Source organism: Pristiophorus japonicus, chromosome 20, assembly GCF_044704955.1.
Source record: "Pristiophorus japonicus isolate sPriJap1 chromosome 20, sPriJap1.hap1, whole genome shotgun sequence".
NCBI classification, from domain to species: Eukaryota; Metazoa; Chordata; class Chondrichthyes; family Pristiophoridae; genus Pristiophorus; species Pristiophorus japonicus.
In genome coordinates, this window is record NC_091996.1 from 6479631 (window position 1) to 6497211 (window position 17581).

General features: G+C 54.6%; 1 protein-coding gene across 1 annotated transcript in view; it reads left to right on the forward strand.

Moving 5' to 3' along the window:
• The window catches only part of LOC139233071 (laminin subunit gamma-3-like), a 113818-nt gene that overhangs the window by 85499 nt on the left and 10738 nt on the right, over positions 1 to 17581 (forward strand). Inside the window, exons 14-16 of the mRNA XM_070863590.1 lie at positions 5376 to 5621; positions 13591 to 13744; positions 14741 to 15017. Of these exons, the coding sequence (XP_070719691.1) occupies positions 5376 to 5621; positions 13591 to 13744; positions 14741 to 15017 (677 nt within the window). The remainder of the gene's footprint in view (positions 1 to 5375; positions 5622 to 13590; positions 13745 to 14740; positions 15018 to 17581) is intronic.

Genomic DNA, 17581 nt, shown 5'->3' on the forward strand with positions numbered 1-17581 from the left:
TGGAGCATTCGCCCACGCGCAGTGTGAAGGAAACATTGGCACTCGGCCATTTTTGTAGTTCTTTGTAGCTGTTTAGTTTTTGAACATTTTTTAATAAAAGCACATTGCCCTCAGCACATCAGCACTGAGAAGGCTGCAGGAAGCCGCAGAAAGTTGAGGCAGTCGTTTCCCGACGGCCTCCCCCTTTTGTGTACCCTCTCGAGTGCAATCACATCTTTCCTGTAATGTGGTAATGTGCACGCAGTACTCTAGCTGTGGCCAAACGAGGGAGAAATTGTTGCACAGTCCAGATTAACCAAGACCCTCCTCGTTACCGTCCATTTTCCCCACTCCAACAGTCTGCCCTCTTGATTACCCACCAGGATTTTCGGAAGATAGGAACAGGCCATCCAGCCTCCTCGAGCCTGTCCCGCCTTTCAATGAGATCATTGGCTGATCTGTATCTGTACTCCATTCACCTTCCCCCCCCCCCCCCCCCCCGCGTTCAGTCGGTTCCCTCTCTCCCTCCCTCCCTCCCTCCCGCCATCTGGAATGGCTTCCTCCCCCCCCACCCAGCGTTCGGGAACGGCTGCCTCGTTTTGTGAGGCTTCCTGCACCATTCTCCCTGGCTGAAGCACTTTCACACAGGTAGGAAGATGGTTTATTTAATCTTTTCTTTGCTTATAAATGTTTATTCGGGTTGGATTTATTTGTATAATATTTGTAGAAGTATAAATAAGGATTGATTGTAGAATTTAATGACTTCCCCCCCCCCCACCTCGTTCTGGACGCCTGATTTGTAACCTGCGCCTGATTTTTTTAATGTGTAGAACAGGTTTTTTCAGTTCTACAAAAATCTTCACTTGCTCCATTCTAAGTTAGTTTGGAGTACGTTTTCACTGTGGAAACTTTGAAATCAGGCGTCAGTGGCCGGACACGCCCCCTTTTGAAGAAAAAATTCTGTTCCAAAGTAGAACTGTTCTACCTGACTAGAACTGCAGAAAAAAAAATGTGGAGAATTGCGATTTCTGAGATAGGCCGTTCTCCACCAGTTGCTCCTAAAAATCAGGCGCAAATCAGGTGGAAACTTGAGCCCAAAGGGTGGTAGAAGTTTGGAACTCCCTTCCACAAATGGCAATTGATGCTGGGTCAATTGTTAATTTTAAATCAAAGATTGAGAGATTTTTTTTGTTAACCAAAAAGTGTTAAGGGGCAAAGGCATAGGGAGTTAGGTCACAGATCGGCCGTGATCTCATTAAATGGAGGAACGAGCTCGAGGGGCTGAATGGCCTACTCCACGTTTCTATGTAACCTTGAATTCCTGGAGACTCCAGGTCCATCCTGGAGGGTGGCCAAACCGAATGGTATCTCTCCCATTGCTCAACAGTACACTCTCTCATTTCCACACTGTGTGCCCCTGTGAGGATACTCACAGGTTTGTAGAGCGGTTGAACCTCCCTCGGGAGCCGGCGCCTCACAACTTGAGCCGCCTCGGGGAAATCCCCTCCGTGCCCTTCAGTTCTGCGCGGCGGGGTTTCCTGTACGGGCTGCTCCTGCACACTCTCCACCTTGCCATCCTCGCATGCCGTCCGGACACACCATGGCGTACCATCTTGCCGTCCGGAGGAGGCGGGGGTCCCCGATGGAGGGCACTCTACGCGGGAGTCCTCCCACTATTTATCGGGGACTTGGCCTGGAGGGTGGTGCACGGAGCAGTCCCGTGCAACAAATTTTAAAGTCGGTTCACAGGCTCCCAGGCCGCCTGCAATTTCTGCGGTCTGGAAGAGTCCGTGTTCCACGTTTTTATGGAATGTGCGAGGTTGCAGCCCCTGTTCCATTATTTAAAGGGGCTGTTCCTCAATTTCTGGTTGCACTTCAGTCCCACACTCCTGATCTTTGGGCACCCTGTACGGAGGGGAGCGGGTAGGTCCGAGGGCCTCCTCGTAGTTCTGCTCCTGGGCACGGCCAAGGGTGCCATCAGCCGGTCCAGGCAGCGGACGATCGAGGGGGTCGTTCAGCCCGACTGCCTGCCTCTATTCCGCGCGTACATCCGTGCCAGGGTGTCCCTGGAGATGGAGCACGCGTTGTCCACCAGTACGCTCGCGGCCTTCCGCGAGAGGTGGGCGCCGGAGGGACTGGAGTGCATCATCACCCCCGGCAACCAAATTTTAATTTGATTTTATATGTTTTAAAGTTTAATTTGTTTTAATTGCCGGGTGTTTCGTGTCCCCCTCCCCTTTTATAGGGGGCACTTGTAAAATTTATGATTTTAAAGCCCAAAAAAACCACAAAAAAACTACCAAAAAATACAAAAAAAAAAAACCCAAAAAACAAAAAAATGGCCTTAAGAATGTTTGAAGTGTCCCCCAGATCGGGGGGCACTTGATTTAATGTTTATGTTTGCCCCCAAAAAGAGTTGTAGAGCTGTTGAGTTGGGAGTGGCTTAGTCAGTCACGTGATGGTCACAAGACTCAATAAAACCCCAGCCAGTTGGGTTCGGGGGATCCACGATGAGGCAGGTGGTTGTGAGCCTGGTGGATGAACTGGTAATGTGTCGTGTGATTGTTAAACCTTTTGCTAATAAACCAACTAGAAATGTGTTGCTATGAATTCTTAAGCAAAGAACCCACGAAGCAAATACAATAGACATGGATAAAATGTTGGGAAATTCTCATGTGAAAGGCGATTGTTTTTTTTCTGAGACTGTTTTTCTGACCCCTCTCTCTCTCTCTCTCTGTCCCTCTCCCGCTCTCTTCCCCCCCTCCCCCACTCCCTCTCACTCTCTCTTTCCCTCCCTCTCTGTCTACCTCTCTGTTTCCCTCTCTATCTCCTCTCTTCCGTCTCCCCCTCTCTCTCTTCCTCCCCCCCGTCTCTCCCCCCCCCCCCCGTCTCTCTCCCCCCCCCCCCGTGTCTCTCTCCTCCCTCCCCCCCCCGTGTCTCTCTCCTCCCTCCCCCCACCGTGTCTCTCTCCTCCCTCCCCCCACCGTGTCTCTCTCCTCCCTCCCCCCACCGTGTCTCTCTCCTCCCTCCCCCCACCGTGTCTCTCTCCTCCCTCCCCCCACCGTGTCTCTCTCCTCCCTCCCCCCACCGTGTCTCTCTCCTCCCTCCCCCCACCGTGTCTCTCTCCTCCCTCCCCTCACCGTGTCTCTCTCCTCCCTCCCCCCACCGTGTCTCTCTCCTCCCTCCCCCCACCGTGTCTCTCTCCTCCCTCCCCCCACCGTGTCTCTCTCCTCCCTCCCCCCACCGTGTCTCTCTCCTCCCTCCCCCCACCGTGTCTCTCTCCTCCCTCCCCCCACCGTGTCTCTCTCCTCCCTCCCCCCACCGTGTCTCTCTCCTCCCTCCCCCCACCGTGTCTCTCTCCTCCCTCCCCCCACCGTGTCTCTCTCCTCCCTCCCCCCACCGTGTCTCTCTCCTCCCTCCCCCCACCGTGTCTCTCTCCTCCCTCCCCCCACCGTGTCTCTCTCCTCCCTCCCCCCACCGTGTCTCTCTCCTCCCTCCCCCCACCGTGTCTCTCTCCTCCCTCCCCCCACCGTGTCTCTCTCCTCCCTCCCCCCACCGTGTCTCTCTCCTCCCTCCCCCCACCGTGTCTCTCTCCTCCCTCCCCCCACCGTGTCTCTCTCCTCCCTCCCCCCACCGTGTCTCTCTCCTCCCTCCCCCCACCGTGTCTCTCTCCTCCCTCCCCCCACCGTGTCTCTCTCCTCCCTCCCCCCACCGTGTCTCTCTCCTCCCTCCCCACCGTGTCTCTCTCCTCCCTCCCCCCACCGTGTCTCTCTCCTCCCTCCCCCCGTGTCTCTCTCCTCCCTCCCCCCGTGTCTCTCTCCTCCCTCCCCCCGTGTCTCTCTCCTCCCTCCCCCCGTGTCTCTCTCCTCCCTCCCCCCGTGTCTCTCTCCTCCCTCCCCCCGTGTCTCTCTCCTCCCTCCCCCCGTGTCTCTCTCCTCCCTCCCCCCGTGTCTCTCTCCTCCCTCCCCCCGTGTCTCTCTCCTCCCTCCCCCCGTGTCTCTCTCCTCCCTCCCCCCGTGTCTCTCTCCTCCCTCCCCCCGTGTCTCTCTCCTCCCTCCCCCCGTGTCTCTCTCCTCCCTCCCCCCGTGTCTCTCTCCTCCCTCCCCCCGTGTCTCTCTCCTCCCTCCCCCCGTGTCTCTCTCCTCCCTCCCCCCGTGTCTCTCTCCTCCCTCCCCCCGTGTCTCTCTCCTCCCTCCCCCCGTGTCTCTCTCCTCCCTCCCCCCGTGTCTCTCTCCTCCCTCCCCCCGTGTCTCTCTCCTCCCTCCCCCCGTGTCTCTCTCCTCCCTCCCCCCGTGTCTCTCTCCTCCCTCCCCCCGTGTCTCTCTCCTCCCTCCCCCCGTGTCTCTCTCCTCCCTCCCCCCGTGTCTCTCTCCTCCCTCCCCCCGTGTCTCTCTCCTCCCTCCCCCCGTGTCTCTCTCCTCCCTCCCCCCGTGTCTCTCTCCTCCCTCCCCCCGTGTCTCTCTCCTCCCTCCCCCCGTGTCTCTCTCCTCCCTCCCCCCGTGTCTCTCTCCTCCCTCCCCCCGTGTCTCTCTCCTCCCTCCCCCCGTGTCTCTCTCCTCCCTCCCCCCGTGTCTCTCTCCTCCCTCCCCCCGTGTCTCTCTCCTCCCTCCCCCCGTGTCTCTCTCCTCCCTCCCCCCGTGTCTCTCTCCTCCCTCCCCCCGTGTCTCTCTCCTCCCTCCCCCCGTGTCTCTCTCCTCCCTCCCCCCGTGTCTCTCTCCTCCCTCCCCCCGTGTCTCTCTCCTCCCTCCCCCCGTGTCTCTCTCCTCCCTCCCCCCGTGTCTCTCTCCTCCCTCCCCCCGTGTCTCTCTCCTCCCTCCCCCCGTGTCTCTCTCCTCCCTCCCCCCGTGTCTCTCTCCTCCCTCACTCCCATGTCTCTCGCCTCCCCCCCTCTCCCTCCCCCGCCTCTCCTCCCTCCCCCCCCGTGTCTCTCTCCTCCCCCCCCCCGTGTCTCTCTCCTCCCCCCCCCCCGTGTCTCTCTCCTCCCCCCCCCCGTGTCTCTCTCCTCCCTCCCCCCGTGTCTCTCTCCTCCCTCCCCCCGTGTCTCTCTCCTCCCTCCCCCCGTGTCTCTCTCCTCCCTCCCCCCGTGTCTCTCTCCTCCCTCCCCCCGTGTCTCTCTCCTCCCCCCCCCGTCTCCCTCCCCCCTCCCATCCCCCCCCCCATCTCTCTCCTCCCCCCTCCCGTCCCCCATCCCCCCGTCTCCCTCCCCCCCCTCCCGTCCCCATCCCCCTGTCTCCCTCTGCACCCCCCCCCCCCGTCTCCCTCTGCCCCCCCCGTCTCCCTCTCCCCCTCCCTCTCTCCCCTCCCCCCCCGTCTCCCTCTGCCCCCCCCCGTCTCCCTCTCCCCCTCCCTCTCTCCCCTCCCCCTCTGTCTCCCTCTTCCCTCCCCTCCCCCCACAGGCAAGCGATGTGAGATGTGCGACGATGGTTATTTTGGCGACCCATTGGGCCAGCGTCAGTATGTGCGCCCGTGCAGCCAGTGCCAGTGTAACGGGAACACCGACCCCAATGCGGTGGGCAACTGCGACCATGTGACCGGGGAGTGCCTCAAGTGCTTGTTCCGCACCATCGGCCATTACTGCGACCGCTGTGACCACGGTTTCTACGGCAACGCTCTGGCCCCCAACCCTCTCGACAAGTGCCAACGTGAGTGAGATGTTTAAACGGCGGGGGTGGGGACCAGATTGTTCCGCAATTGTATTTAGAAAGTATCTACAGCACAGAAAGAGGCCAAACGGCCCAACTGGATTATGCTCCACACCAGTCTCCTCCCACCCTGACTTCATCTCACCCCATCAGCAAAGCCTTGTGTTCCATTCTTGCTCATCGCGTGCAGCGAAGGTTCACCATACTGATTCCTGGGATGGGGGGATTGTCCTATGAGGAGAGATTGAGCAGACTAGGCCTATATGCCAGAAGGCATTTGACAAGGTGCACAAGATAAAAGTTCACGTGGTTGGGGGTAGTATATTAGCATGGATAGAGGATTGGCTAACTAACAGAAAACAGAGAGTCGGGATAAATGGTTCATTCTCGGTTTGGCAATCAGTAACTAGTGGGGTGCCGCAGGGATCAGTGCTGGGACACCAACTATTTACAATCTGTATTACACTCGGTCCCCTCTTCCAAGTGTTAATGTAGCCAAGTTTGCTGACAATACAAAGATGGGAGGAAAAGCAATGTGTGAGGAGGACACACAAAATCTGCAAAAGGACATAGACAGGTGAAGTGAGTGGGCAAAAATTTGGCAGATGGAGTATAATGTTGGAAAGTGTGAGGTCATGCACTTTGGCAGAAAAAAAATCAAAGAGCAAGTTATTAATTAAATGGAGAAAGATTGCAAAGTACAGCGGGACCTGGGGTTACTTGTGCATGAAACGCAAAAGGTTAGTGTTATGTCTCAAATAAAGCACTGTGACTGAGTACTGTAGACTTGAGTAAGTGTGACCTTAGTCTCTTTATTCTGACTCCAGAGTGCTCGCACAGCACGGAAGACCTGCTTATATGCAGAGCTCCCAAGGGATGCTGGGATCCCTTGAGACTCCAACAGATGTGCCCTCTGGTGGCGATAGAATGTTGGTTACAAGGTGTTGCATACATAACAGTTAGTATGCAGGTACAGCAAGTGATCAGGAAGGCCAATGGAATCTTGGCCTTTATTGCAAAGGGGATGGAGTATAAAAGCAGGGAAGTCTTGCCACAGCTATACAAGGTATTGGTGAGGCCACATCTGGAATACTGCGTGCAGTTTTGGTTTCCATATTTACGAAAGGATATACTTGCTTTGGAGGCAGTTCAGAGAAGGTTCACTCGGTTGATTCCGGAGATGAGGGGGTTGACTTATGCGGAAAGGTTGGGCCTCTACTTATTGGAATTCAGAAGAATGAGAGGTGATCTTATCGAAATGTGTAAGATTATGAGGGGGCTTGACAAGGTGGATGCAGAGAGAATGTTTCCACTGATGGGGGAGACTAGAACTAGAGGGCATAATCTTAGACTAAGGGGCCGCCCATTTAAAACTGAGACAAGGAGAAATTTCTTTTCTCAGAGGGTTGTAAATCTGTGGAATTCGCTGCCTCAGAGAGCTGTTGAAGTGGGGACATTGAATAAATTTAAGACAGAGATAGACAGTTTCTTAACCGATAAGGGGTTATGGGGAGCGGGCAGGGAAGTGGAGCTGAGTCCATGATCAGATCAGTCATGACTGTATTAAATGGTAGAGCAGGCTCAAGGGGCCGTATGGCCTACTCCTGCTCCTATTATGTTCTATATTCCCTCGAGTTTAGAAGAATGAGAGGTGATCTCATTGAAACATACATAATTCTTACAAGGCTTGACAGGGTAGATGTAGGGAGGATGTTTCCTCTGCTGGGGAGTCTAGAACAAGGGATCCAACTAGAGAGCTGACCATCCTAAACTGGGTGATGTGTAACGAGAGAGGATTAATTAGCAATCTTGTTGTGTGAGGCCCCTTGGGGAAGAGTGACCATAATATGGTAGAATTCTTCATTAAGATGGAGAGTGACACAGTTAATTCAGAGACTAGGGTCCTGAACTTAAGGAAAGGTAACTTCGAAGGTATGAGACGTGAATTGGCTAGGATAGACTAGTGAATGATACTTCAAGGGTTGACGGTGGATAGGCAATGGCAGACATTTAAATATCACATGGATGAACTTCAACAATTGTACATCCCTGTCTGGAGTAAAAATAAAACGGGGAAGGTGGCTCAACCATGGCTAACAAGGGAAATTAGGGATAGTGTTAAATCCAAGGAAGAGGCATATAAATTGGCCAGAAAAAGCAGCAAACCTGAGGACTGGGAGAAGTTTAGAATTCAGCAGAGGAGGACAAAGGGTTTAATTAGGAGGGGGGAAATAGAGTATGAGAATAAGCTTGCAGGGAACATAAAAACTGACTGCAAAAACTTCTATAGATATGTGAAGAGAAAAAGATTAGTGAAGACAAATGTAGGCCCCTTGCAGTCAGAATCAGGTGAATTTATAATGGGGAACAAAGAAATGGCAGACCAGTTGAACAAATACTTTGGTTCTGTCTTCACTAAGGAAGACACAAATAACCTTCCGGAAATACTAGGGGACTAAGGGGCTAGCGAGAAGGAGGAACTGAAGGAAATCCTTATTAGTCAGGAAATTGTGTTAGGGAAATTGATGGGACTGAAGGCCGATAAATCTCCAGGGCCTGATAGTCTGCATCCCAGAGTACTTAAGGAAGTGGCCTTAGAAATAGTGGATGCATTGGTGGTCATTTTCCAACATTCTATAATATAACCCCACTTTTTAAAAAAGGAGGGAGAGAGAAAACAGGGAATTATAGACCGGTTAGCCTGACATCAGTAGTGGGGAAAATGTTGGAATCAATTATTAAAGATGTAATAGCAGCGCATTTGGAAAGCAGTGACAGGATCGGTCCAAGTCAGCATGGATTTATGAAAGGGAAATCATGCTTGACAAATCTTCTGGAATTTTTTGAGGATGTAACTAGTAGAGTGGACAAGGGAGAACCAGTGGGTGTGGTGTATTTGGACGTTCAAAAGGCTTTTAACAAGGTCCCACACAAGAGATTAGTGTGCAAAATTAAAGCACATGGTATTGGGGGTAATGTATTGATGTGGATAGAGAACTAGTTGGTAGACAGGAAGCAAAGAGTAGGAATAAACGGGTCCTTTTCAGAATGGCAGGCAGTGACAAGTGGGGTACCACAAGGTTCGGTGCTGGGACCCCAGCTATTTACAATATACATCAATGATTTACACGAAGGAATTGAATGTAATATCTCCAAGTTTGCAGATGACACTAAGCTGGGTGGCAGTGTGAGCTGTGAGGAGGATGCTGAGGCTGCAGGGGGACTTGGACAGGTTTGATGAGTGGGCAAATGCATGGCAGATGCAGTATAATGTGGATAAATGTGAGGTTATCCACTTTGGTGACAAAACAGGAAGGCAGAATATTATCTGAATGGTGACAGATTATGAAAAGGGAAGGTGCAACGAGACCTGGGTGTTATGTACATCAGTCATTGAAAGTTGACATGCAGATACAGCAGGCGGTGAAGAAAGCAAATGGCATGTTGGCCTTCATAGTGAGAGGATTTGAGTATAGGAGCAGGGAAGTCTTACTGCAGTTGTACAGGGCCTTGGTGAGGCCACACTTTGAATATTGTGTACAGTTTTGGTCTCCTAATCTGAGGAAGGACATTCTTGCTGTTGAGGGACTGCAGCGAAGGTTCACCAGACTGATTCCCGGGATGGCAGGACTGATATATGAAGAAAGACTGGATCGACTGGGCTTATATTCACTGGAATTTAGAAGAATGAGAGGGGATCTCATAGAAACATATAAAATTCTGACGGGATTGGACAGGTTAGATGCAGGAAGAATGTTCCCAATGTTGGGGAAGTCCAGAACCAGGGGACACAGTCTAAGGATAAGTGGTAAGCCATTTAGGACCGAGATGAGGAGAAACTTCTTCACCTAGAGAATTGTGAACCTGTGCAATTTTCTACCACAGAAAGTTGTTGAGGCCATTTCGTTAGATATATTCAAAAGGGAGTTAGATGTGGCCCTTACAGCAAAAGGGATCACGGGGTATGGAGAGAAAGCAGGAATGGTGTACTGAAGTTACAAAAATGATCAGCCATGATCATATTGAATGGTGGTGCAGGCTCGAAGGTCCGAATGACCTACTCCTGCACCTATTTTCTATGTTTCTATGTTTCTCTGTCACAATCTCAGAATAAGGGGTCGGCCATTTAGGACAGAGATGTGGAGAAATTTCTTCACTCTTTGGAATTCTCTATCCCAGAGGGCTGTGGAGGCTCAGTCTTTGATCGATCTCGGTCTTGAATATACTCAATGTTTGGATATTAAGGGAATCAAGAGATATGGGGACAGGGCAGGAAAGTGGAGTTGAGGTAGAAGATCAGCCATGATCTCATTGAATGGCGGAGCAGGCTCAAGGGGCTGACTCCTGATCCTAGTTCTTATGTTATTATGTTCCAGTGTAACAGCGAGTTATGAAAGCTATGAGGTGTTAGCCGGGTCCTTGTGGAGGACCCCGTGGCATTGCTCATTGCAGTTGTGATGTTTGGTTGTGAAGACCCGCTCAGTCAGTGCCACACTTGCTGGAGGTTGCAATCATGCCTTTTCCCTCAGGACATCTTCAAACAGCTCAAATCTCCTCTTGGCCTTCTCTGCTCCGAGGAGAACAACCCTGGCTTCGCAAGTCTATCCGCGGAACAGTATTCCCTCATCCCTGGAACCATCAGGAGCTGAAAGTGACTATTAATGTTCTTCCACAGCACTGAAGGTGACTCTTCAACAAAGAAAGACTTGCATTTATATAGCACCTTTCACGGCCACCGGATCTCCCAAAGCGCTTTACAGCCAATGAAGTACTTTTGGAATGTAATCACTGTTGTAATGTAGGAAACGTGGCAGCTCAATTTGCGCACAGCAAGCTCCCACAAACATCAATGTGATAATGGCCCAGATAATCTTTTTTTTAATGTTAATTGAAGGATAAATATTGGACACCATCGGGAAGAACTCCCCTGCTCTTCTTCGAAATAGTGCCCTGGGATCTTTCACGTTCACCTGAGAGAGCAGACGGGATCTCGGTTTAATGACTGTCCCTCTGACAGTGCGGCGCTCCCTCAGTACTGCCCCTCCGACAGTGCGGCGCTCCCTCAGTACTGCCCCTCCGACAGTGCAGCACTCCCTCAGTACTGCCCCTCCGACAGTGCAGCACTCCCTCAGTACTGCCCCTCCGACAGTGCGGCGCTCCCTCAGTACTGCCCCTCCGACAGTGCGGCGCTCCCTCACTACTGCCCCTCCGACAGTGCAGCACTCCCTTCGTACTATGCTATAGCGTCAGCCTAGATTTTTGTGCTCAAGTCTCTAGAGTGGGACTTGAACCCACAACCTTCTGACTCAAAGACGAGAGTGCTGCCCACTGACCCAGGCTGACACTAAGACCCCAATATTTCTCTCCATGACTATTCTGGTAGAAGGGCCTCATGGGAGCCCTCCTTAGCTGCTGCTCTTGACCAAAGAGTGAGAGGCGACAGGACGATAAACCTCTTGATGCAACGAGTGGCGAGGACTTGGAATGCACTGTCTGATAGGGTGCTGGAAACAGATTCAAAATGCAATTGGTTAAGTACTTGAAGGCAAAAAAATGGCAGGGATGTGGGGAAAGAGCGGGGCAGTGGGACTGACTGTATTGCTCCTCAAACGAACCATACGCAGACTCGATGGGCCGAATGTCTGCCCTCTGTGCTGTGTCATTCTATGATTACCTTGTTAAAACCCTTCCTGATTTTCAACTCACCCAAGCTGGAAAGGCAGTCCTATGTTACACAGAAGATGTTTCCACTTGTGGGGAAGACCTGAATTAAATATTGGACCTTGGATTGCGCCAGTCTGCAACACGCAGACGTGGACATCTCCTTGCTCTGGAAGACCAGCAAGTTTCGGCAAGACCAAAGAGCGTCTTTGACCGAGTTGATGGCCCTCCAGCAGCAGGTGATGTCTGTCTGGGTGTGTGTCCCAGGGAACAGCCCGTAGAGCACAGAGTCCTGTGTTACGGAGCTGCTCGGGATGAACCTCGACAGCAACCACTGCATCTCCATCCAGACCTGCCTGGCGAAGGGGCAATCCCGAAGGAGATGGATGACTGTCTCGTCCGCACCACAGCCAACTCGGGGGCAGAGGGCCGTGTCTCTGAAACCCCGGCTGTGCATGAAGGATCTTATGGTAAGGCCCTCCTCACCGCCAACCAAGCTACATCTTGGTGCTTGTGTGAAAGCTCTGGCGATGAGATGTTCTGCCAGACGAGTCCGACAGTCCGCTCGGGGAACCACCCGACAGGGTCCAGCCTCTCCTTTCGTAGGGCGTCCAGGACCTTACATGTCGACCACTGCTTTATGGCCTTGTGGTCAAAGGGGTTTTTTCTGAAAAACTTTTCCACAAAGGACAGGTGGACAGGCATGGTCCAGCTGGTGGGGGCGTTTCACGGCAGCGTGGCCAGACCCATCCTTCGTAACACCGGGGACAGGTAGAACCTCAGCACGTAGTGACACTTGGTGTTTGTGTACCGGGGGGTCTGTGCACAGCTTGATGCAGCCGCACACAAAGGTGGCCATCAGGATGAGGGCCACGTTCGGAACGTCCTTTCCTCCATTGTCCAGAGATTTGTACATCGTGTCTCTGCGGACACGGTCCATTTTGGACCTCCAGACAAAGTGGAAGACGGCCCGGGTGACTGCCATGGCACAGGAGCGAGGGATGGGCCAGACCTGTGCCACGTGCAGCAACCCCGAGAGCACCTCACTCCTGATGACCAGGTTCTTTCCTGCCATGGAGAGGAAGCACAGCTTCCACCATCCCAGTTTTTGTTTGACCTTGGCGATACGCTCGTCCCAGCTTTTGGCGCACGCCCCGTCCGCTCCGAACCATATTCCCAACACCTTCAGGAAATCTGGTTTGACGGTGAAGGGAATGGAGGCTCGGTCGGTCCAGTTGTCGAAGAGCATGGCCTCGCTCTTGCTGCAATTGACCTTCGCTCCCGAGGCCAGTTCAAACTGGTCGCAGATTGTGAGCAATCTGTGGACCGACTGCGGATCTGAGCAAAAGATGACTACGTCGTCCACGTACAGGGAGGTCTTGACCTGAGCGCCTCCGCTGCCTGGGATCGTCACCCCTCTAATGCCTGCATCCTTTCTGATGGACTCGGCAAAGGGCTCGATACAACACACAAACAAGACAGAGGAGAGAGGACAGCCTTGCCTGACTCCAGATCTGATTGGAAAGCTTTGAGTTTCCCACCCGTTGATTAGGACTGCACTACTGATGTCTGTGTAGAGCAGTTTGACCCAATTGCGGATACCCTCCCCAAACCCCATCTTGGAGAGCACGTCCATCAGGTACGTGTGCGATATCCTTTCTCCTGGTCTAAGCTGATTAAACAGGTGTCCACCCTCCTGTCCCGCATGTAGACGATCGTATCCCTGAGTAGCGCGAGGCTATCAGAGATCTTCCTGCCGGGGACAGCGCAGGTCTGGTCCGGGTGGATCACCAGCTCAAGAGCAGACTTGACCCTGTTGGCGATGACCTTCGACAGGATCTTGTAGTCCACATTGAGTAGCGAGATGGGCCGCCAGTTTTTGATTTCCTCCCTCTCCCCCTTCTGCTTGTAGATGAGGGTGATGATGTCTTTCCTCATCGATTCTGACATGCTGCCGGCCAGAAGCATACCTCCGTACACTTCCAGCAGGTCTGGGCCCATCCAGTCCCACAGAGCCGAGTACAGCTCAACCGGTAAGCCGTCGCTTCCGACCTGCCCGCTCCCCTCCCCACAGGGTTCCCAAAGATCAGGAGCGTGGGAACAGCTCTACAAACCTATGAGCGTACTCACAGTGGGCACATTACAGTGAGATGAAGTAGGGGTGGGAGGTGGCTGGTGTGGGGTGTAAACATCGGCAAGGACCTGTCGGGCTGCATGGCCTGTGTCTGTGCTGTAAATTTATTGCAATGACTCTGATTTCTTACTGTGTGTCACTGGACCTCCATTTTGTCTTGTTTTATCTCTCTAGCCTGTGACTGTGACCCAGCTGGTTCAGCCAATGGGCGTGAGACCTGCAACACTGGGAGTGGCCAGTGCGAGTGCCTGCCCCACGTGATTGGCCGGGATTGCAGCCAATGTGAGCCGGGCTTCTATAACCTGCAACCCACGGTGGGGTGCCTCAGGTAACCTATGGGAAGCGCTGTTATTGGGAGGCCAGTCACTGCTCTGTCAAAGGCTTGCCGTTGATTGGCTGACAGGTGTCATCGTTTCTCACTGGAGGACAGCTGAGCTTGATTTGAGGTTGTGGTGGAAGTCCCACTTGTGGGAGCAGTGATGCTCGGTCCCACATGCAGCTATGGGGACCGACAGGGACACTGCCAGACATGGGGGCCTATCAGGGGAGGCGAGCCACGTCCAATAGGCAGCCAGCCTGGTCACATTGGAACAAGAAACCGCCCAACAACACCTGCATGTCCCCCAGCAGCGCGAGCGTGGGCGGCTCACAGGTCGTGGGGGCGGGGACAGAATCAGGTTCAGGTGTGGGTTCAGGGTCAGTACAAAGGGGGTCGCTGCCCCTGGGGGTCAGTACAAGGGGGGGTCAGTACAAGGGGGGTCGCTGTCCTTGGGGGTCAGTACAAGGGGGGTCGCTGTCCTTGGGGGTCAGTACAAGGGGGGTCACTGCCCCTGGGGGTCAGTACAAGGGGGGGTCGCTGCCCCTGGGGGTCAGTACAAGGGGGGGTCAGTACAAGGGGGGTCGCTGTCCTTGGGGGTCAGTACAAGGGGGGGTCGCTGCCCCGGGGGGTCAGTACAAGGGGGGGTCGCTGCCCCGGGGGGTCAGTACAAGGGGGGGGTCGCTGCCCCTGGGGGTCAGTACAAGGGGGGGTCGCTGCCCCGGGGGGTCAGTACAAGGGGGGTCGCTGCCCCTGGGGGTCAGTACAAGGGGAGGTCGCTGCCCCTGGGGGTCAGTACGAGGGGGGGTCGCTGCCCCTGGGGGTCAGTATGATGGGGGGGTCGCTGCCCCTGGGGGTCAGTACAAGGGGGGGTCGCTGCCCCTGGGGGTCAGTACAAGGGGGGGTCGCTGCCCCGGGGGGTCAGTACAAGGGGGGGTCGCTGCCCCTGGGGGTCAGTATGATGGGGGGGTGCGTGCTCTCATGCTGTCTGTGTGACTATTGTTCCAGCTGTCGCTGCCATGCCGTGGGTTCGCGGAGCGGGGACTGCCAGGCTGTGACTGGGAGGTGCAGTTGCCGTCCCGGTATCGAGGGCCGATCGTGTGACCGGTGCCAGCGGGGATTCTTTGAGCTCTCCGAGTGGGGCTGTCGAGGTACTGAGTCAAACCGCCGGTCTCTGGGCCCCGCGACCCGCTTTGCCGAACCTTCGCCCTCCCACCCCTCGGCTCCAGTCGCCATTCCTCACCGCTGGGCCGGGACAGAGAGAGTCCACGGGCTGTCCCGCTGTGTAGGCCCTCGCACGCAATTACCCCATCGAATCGCAGAGATTTACAGCACGGGAGGAGGCCATTCGGCCCATCATGTCCGCGCCGGCCGACAAAGAGCCACCCAGCCTAATCCCACTTTCCCGCTCTCGGTCCGTAGCCCTGCAGGTTACGGCACTTCAAGTGCACATCCAAGTACTGTTTAAATGTGGTGAGGGTTTCTGCCTCTACCACCCTTTCAGGCCGTGAGTTCCAGACCCCCACCACCCTCTGGGTGAAGAAATTTCCCCTCAAATCCTCTCTAAACCTCCCCCCAATTACTTTAAATCTCTGCCCCCTGGTTATTGACCCCTCTGCTAAGGGAAATAGGTCCTTCCTATCCACTCTATCCACCCTCATAATTTTATACACCTCAATAAGGTCTTCCCCTCAGCCTCCTCTGTTTCAAAGAAAACAACCCCAGCCTATCCAATCTTTCCTCATAGCTAAAATTCTCCAGTCCAGGCAACATCCTCGTAAGTCTCCTCTAGCCCCTCTCTAATGCAATCACATCTTTCCTGTAATGTGGTGACCAGAACTGCACGCAGTACTCCAGCTGTGGCCTAACTAGTGTTTTATACAGTTCAAGCATAACCTCCCTGCTCTTGTATTCGATGCCTCGGCTAATAAAGGCAAGTATTCCGTATGTCTTCTTAACCACCTTATCTACCTGTCCTGCTACCTTCAGGGATCTGTGGACCTGCACTCCAAGGTCCCTCTGTTCCTCTACACGTCTCAGTGTCCTACCATTTAATGTGTATTCCCTTTCCTTGTTAGCCCTCCCCAAATGCTTTACCTCACAGTTCCCCGGATTGAATTCCATTTAAGAATATAAGAAATAGGAGCAGGAGTCGGCCATTCAATAAGAATATAGCTCATCTGATCATGGACTCAGCTCCACTTCCCTGCTCGCTCCCCATAACCCTTTACTCCCCTATTGCCACAGCTCTGCCCACCTGACCAGTGGATTGTGTTAAGTATGGAATAACTCCACAAGACTGAGTACTGTGAGCTTAAACTGATGTGACCTTAGTCTCTTTAATACAACTCCAGAGTGCCCAAGCAGCATGGCAGACAACCTTTTATACTCCCTTGCAGGAGGTGTGCAGGTGACCTTTGGGCCTCCAACAGTTGCGCCCTCTGGTGGCAAGTCTTACACAGTTACAATGTTTACATACGTAACAGATTGATATCTTCCTGCAGTCTACAGCTTTCTTCTTCATTATCAACCACATGGCCTATGTTTTTTTATCATCTACAAACTTCTTAATCATGCCCCTAAATTCAAGTCTAGATCATTGATATATATTTCCTCACAGGGTTCACTGGACAGTGATTGGGGCGAGGGGAGGGAGTTCAACGGCTCGGACTCGGAGCTGACCCTTTGCCCAGGCAGAGGTCAGCAAACTCGGTCCAAGGCCTGGGAGCAGGCCCAGGATCACCCTGGGCTCCTGCGGCTTGGAATGAGCTTGGACCGGCTGGCCCGGGGAGAGGCGATTCGCCGCTGTGTCTCCGTGTGTGTGTGTGGAGAGAGAGGAAGGTCGGGCGAAGGTGTCAGTCGCTGAGCTTCCCGCAGGGCATTGACCTCCTGATTCGTTCTCCATCGAGGCCAGCTCGAGGCTGCGTGAGGCACAGACCGAGGGTCGGGGGGGGGGGGGGGAGGGGAGGGGGGTGTGTGCGGGGGGACGGGACGAGGTGTGGGGGCGGTGCGACGGGGAAAGGTGTTGTGGGGTGCGGGATTGCGGTGGGCGGGGTTGGGAGTAGAGTGGGTGTCGGGGGGGGGGGGGCGGGGGGAGGAGGGATTGGGGGTTTGTAGTAGGTGGGCGTTGGGGTGGGGGGGGGTGCGATGGGCAGGTGTGTTGGGGTGGGGTGGAGGGGTGAGCGGGGGTGGGGTGGGAGTGGGAGTGCGTGGATGGGTGGCTGCTGGGGGAGGGGTGAGCGGGGCAGTGCGACACTGCGGGATCTCTCGGGCCTGTGCTGTGTACGGGGGTGGGAGGGGCTGGGAGGGGTGGAGAGGTGCTGTGGGGGGGGGGGTTGGTGTTACAGCGGGTCAGTGCGGTGTTTGGGGTGGGAGGGGTGGAGAGGTGCTGTGTGGGGGGGGGAGTTGATGTTACAGCGGGTCTGTGCGGTGTTCGGGGGTGGGAGGGGTGGAGAGGTGCTGTGTGGGGGGGGGTTGGGTGTTAATAGCGGGTCAGTGCGGTGTTTGGGGGTGGGAGGGGTGGAGAGGTGCTGTGTGGGGGGGGAGTTGATGTTACAGCGGGTCTGTGCGGTGTTCGGGGGTGGGAGGGGTGGAGAGGTGCTGTGTGGGGGGGGGTGGTGTTACAGCGGGTCTGTGCGGTGTACGGGGGTGGGAGGGGTGGAGAGGTGCCGTGTGGGGGGGGAGTTGGTGTTACAGCGGGTCTGTGCGGTGTTTGGGGGTGGGAGGGGTGGAGAGGTGCTGTGTGGGGGGGGGGTTGGGTGTTACAGTGGGTCTGTGCGGTGTTTGGGGGTGGGAGGGGTGGAGAGGTGCTGTGTGGGGGGGGGGGGTTGGGTGTTACAGTGGGTCTGT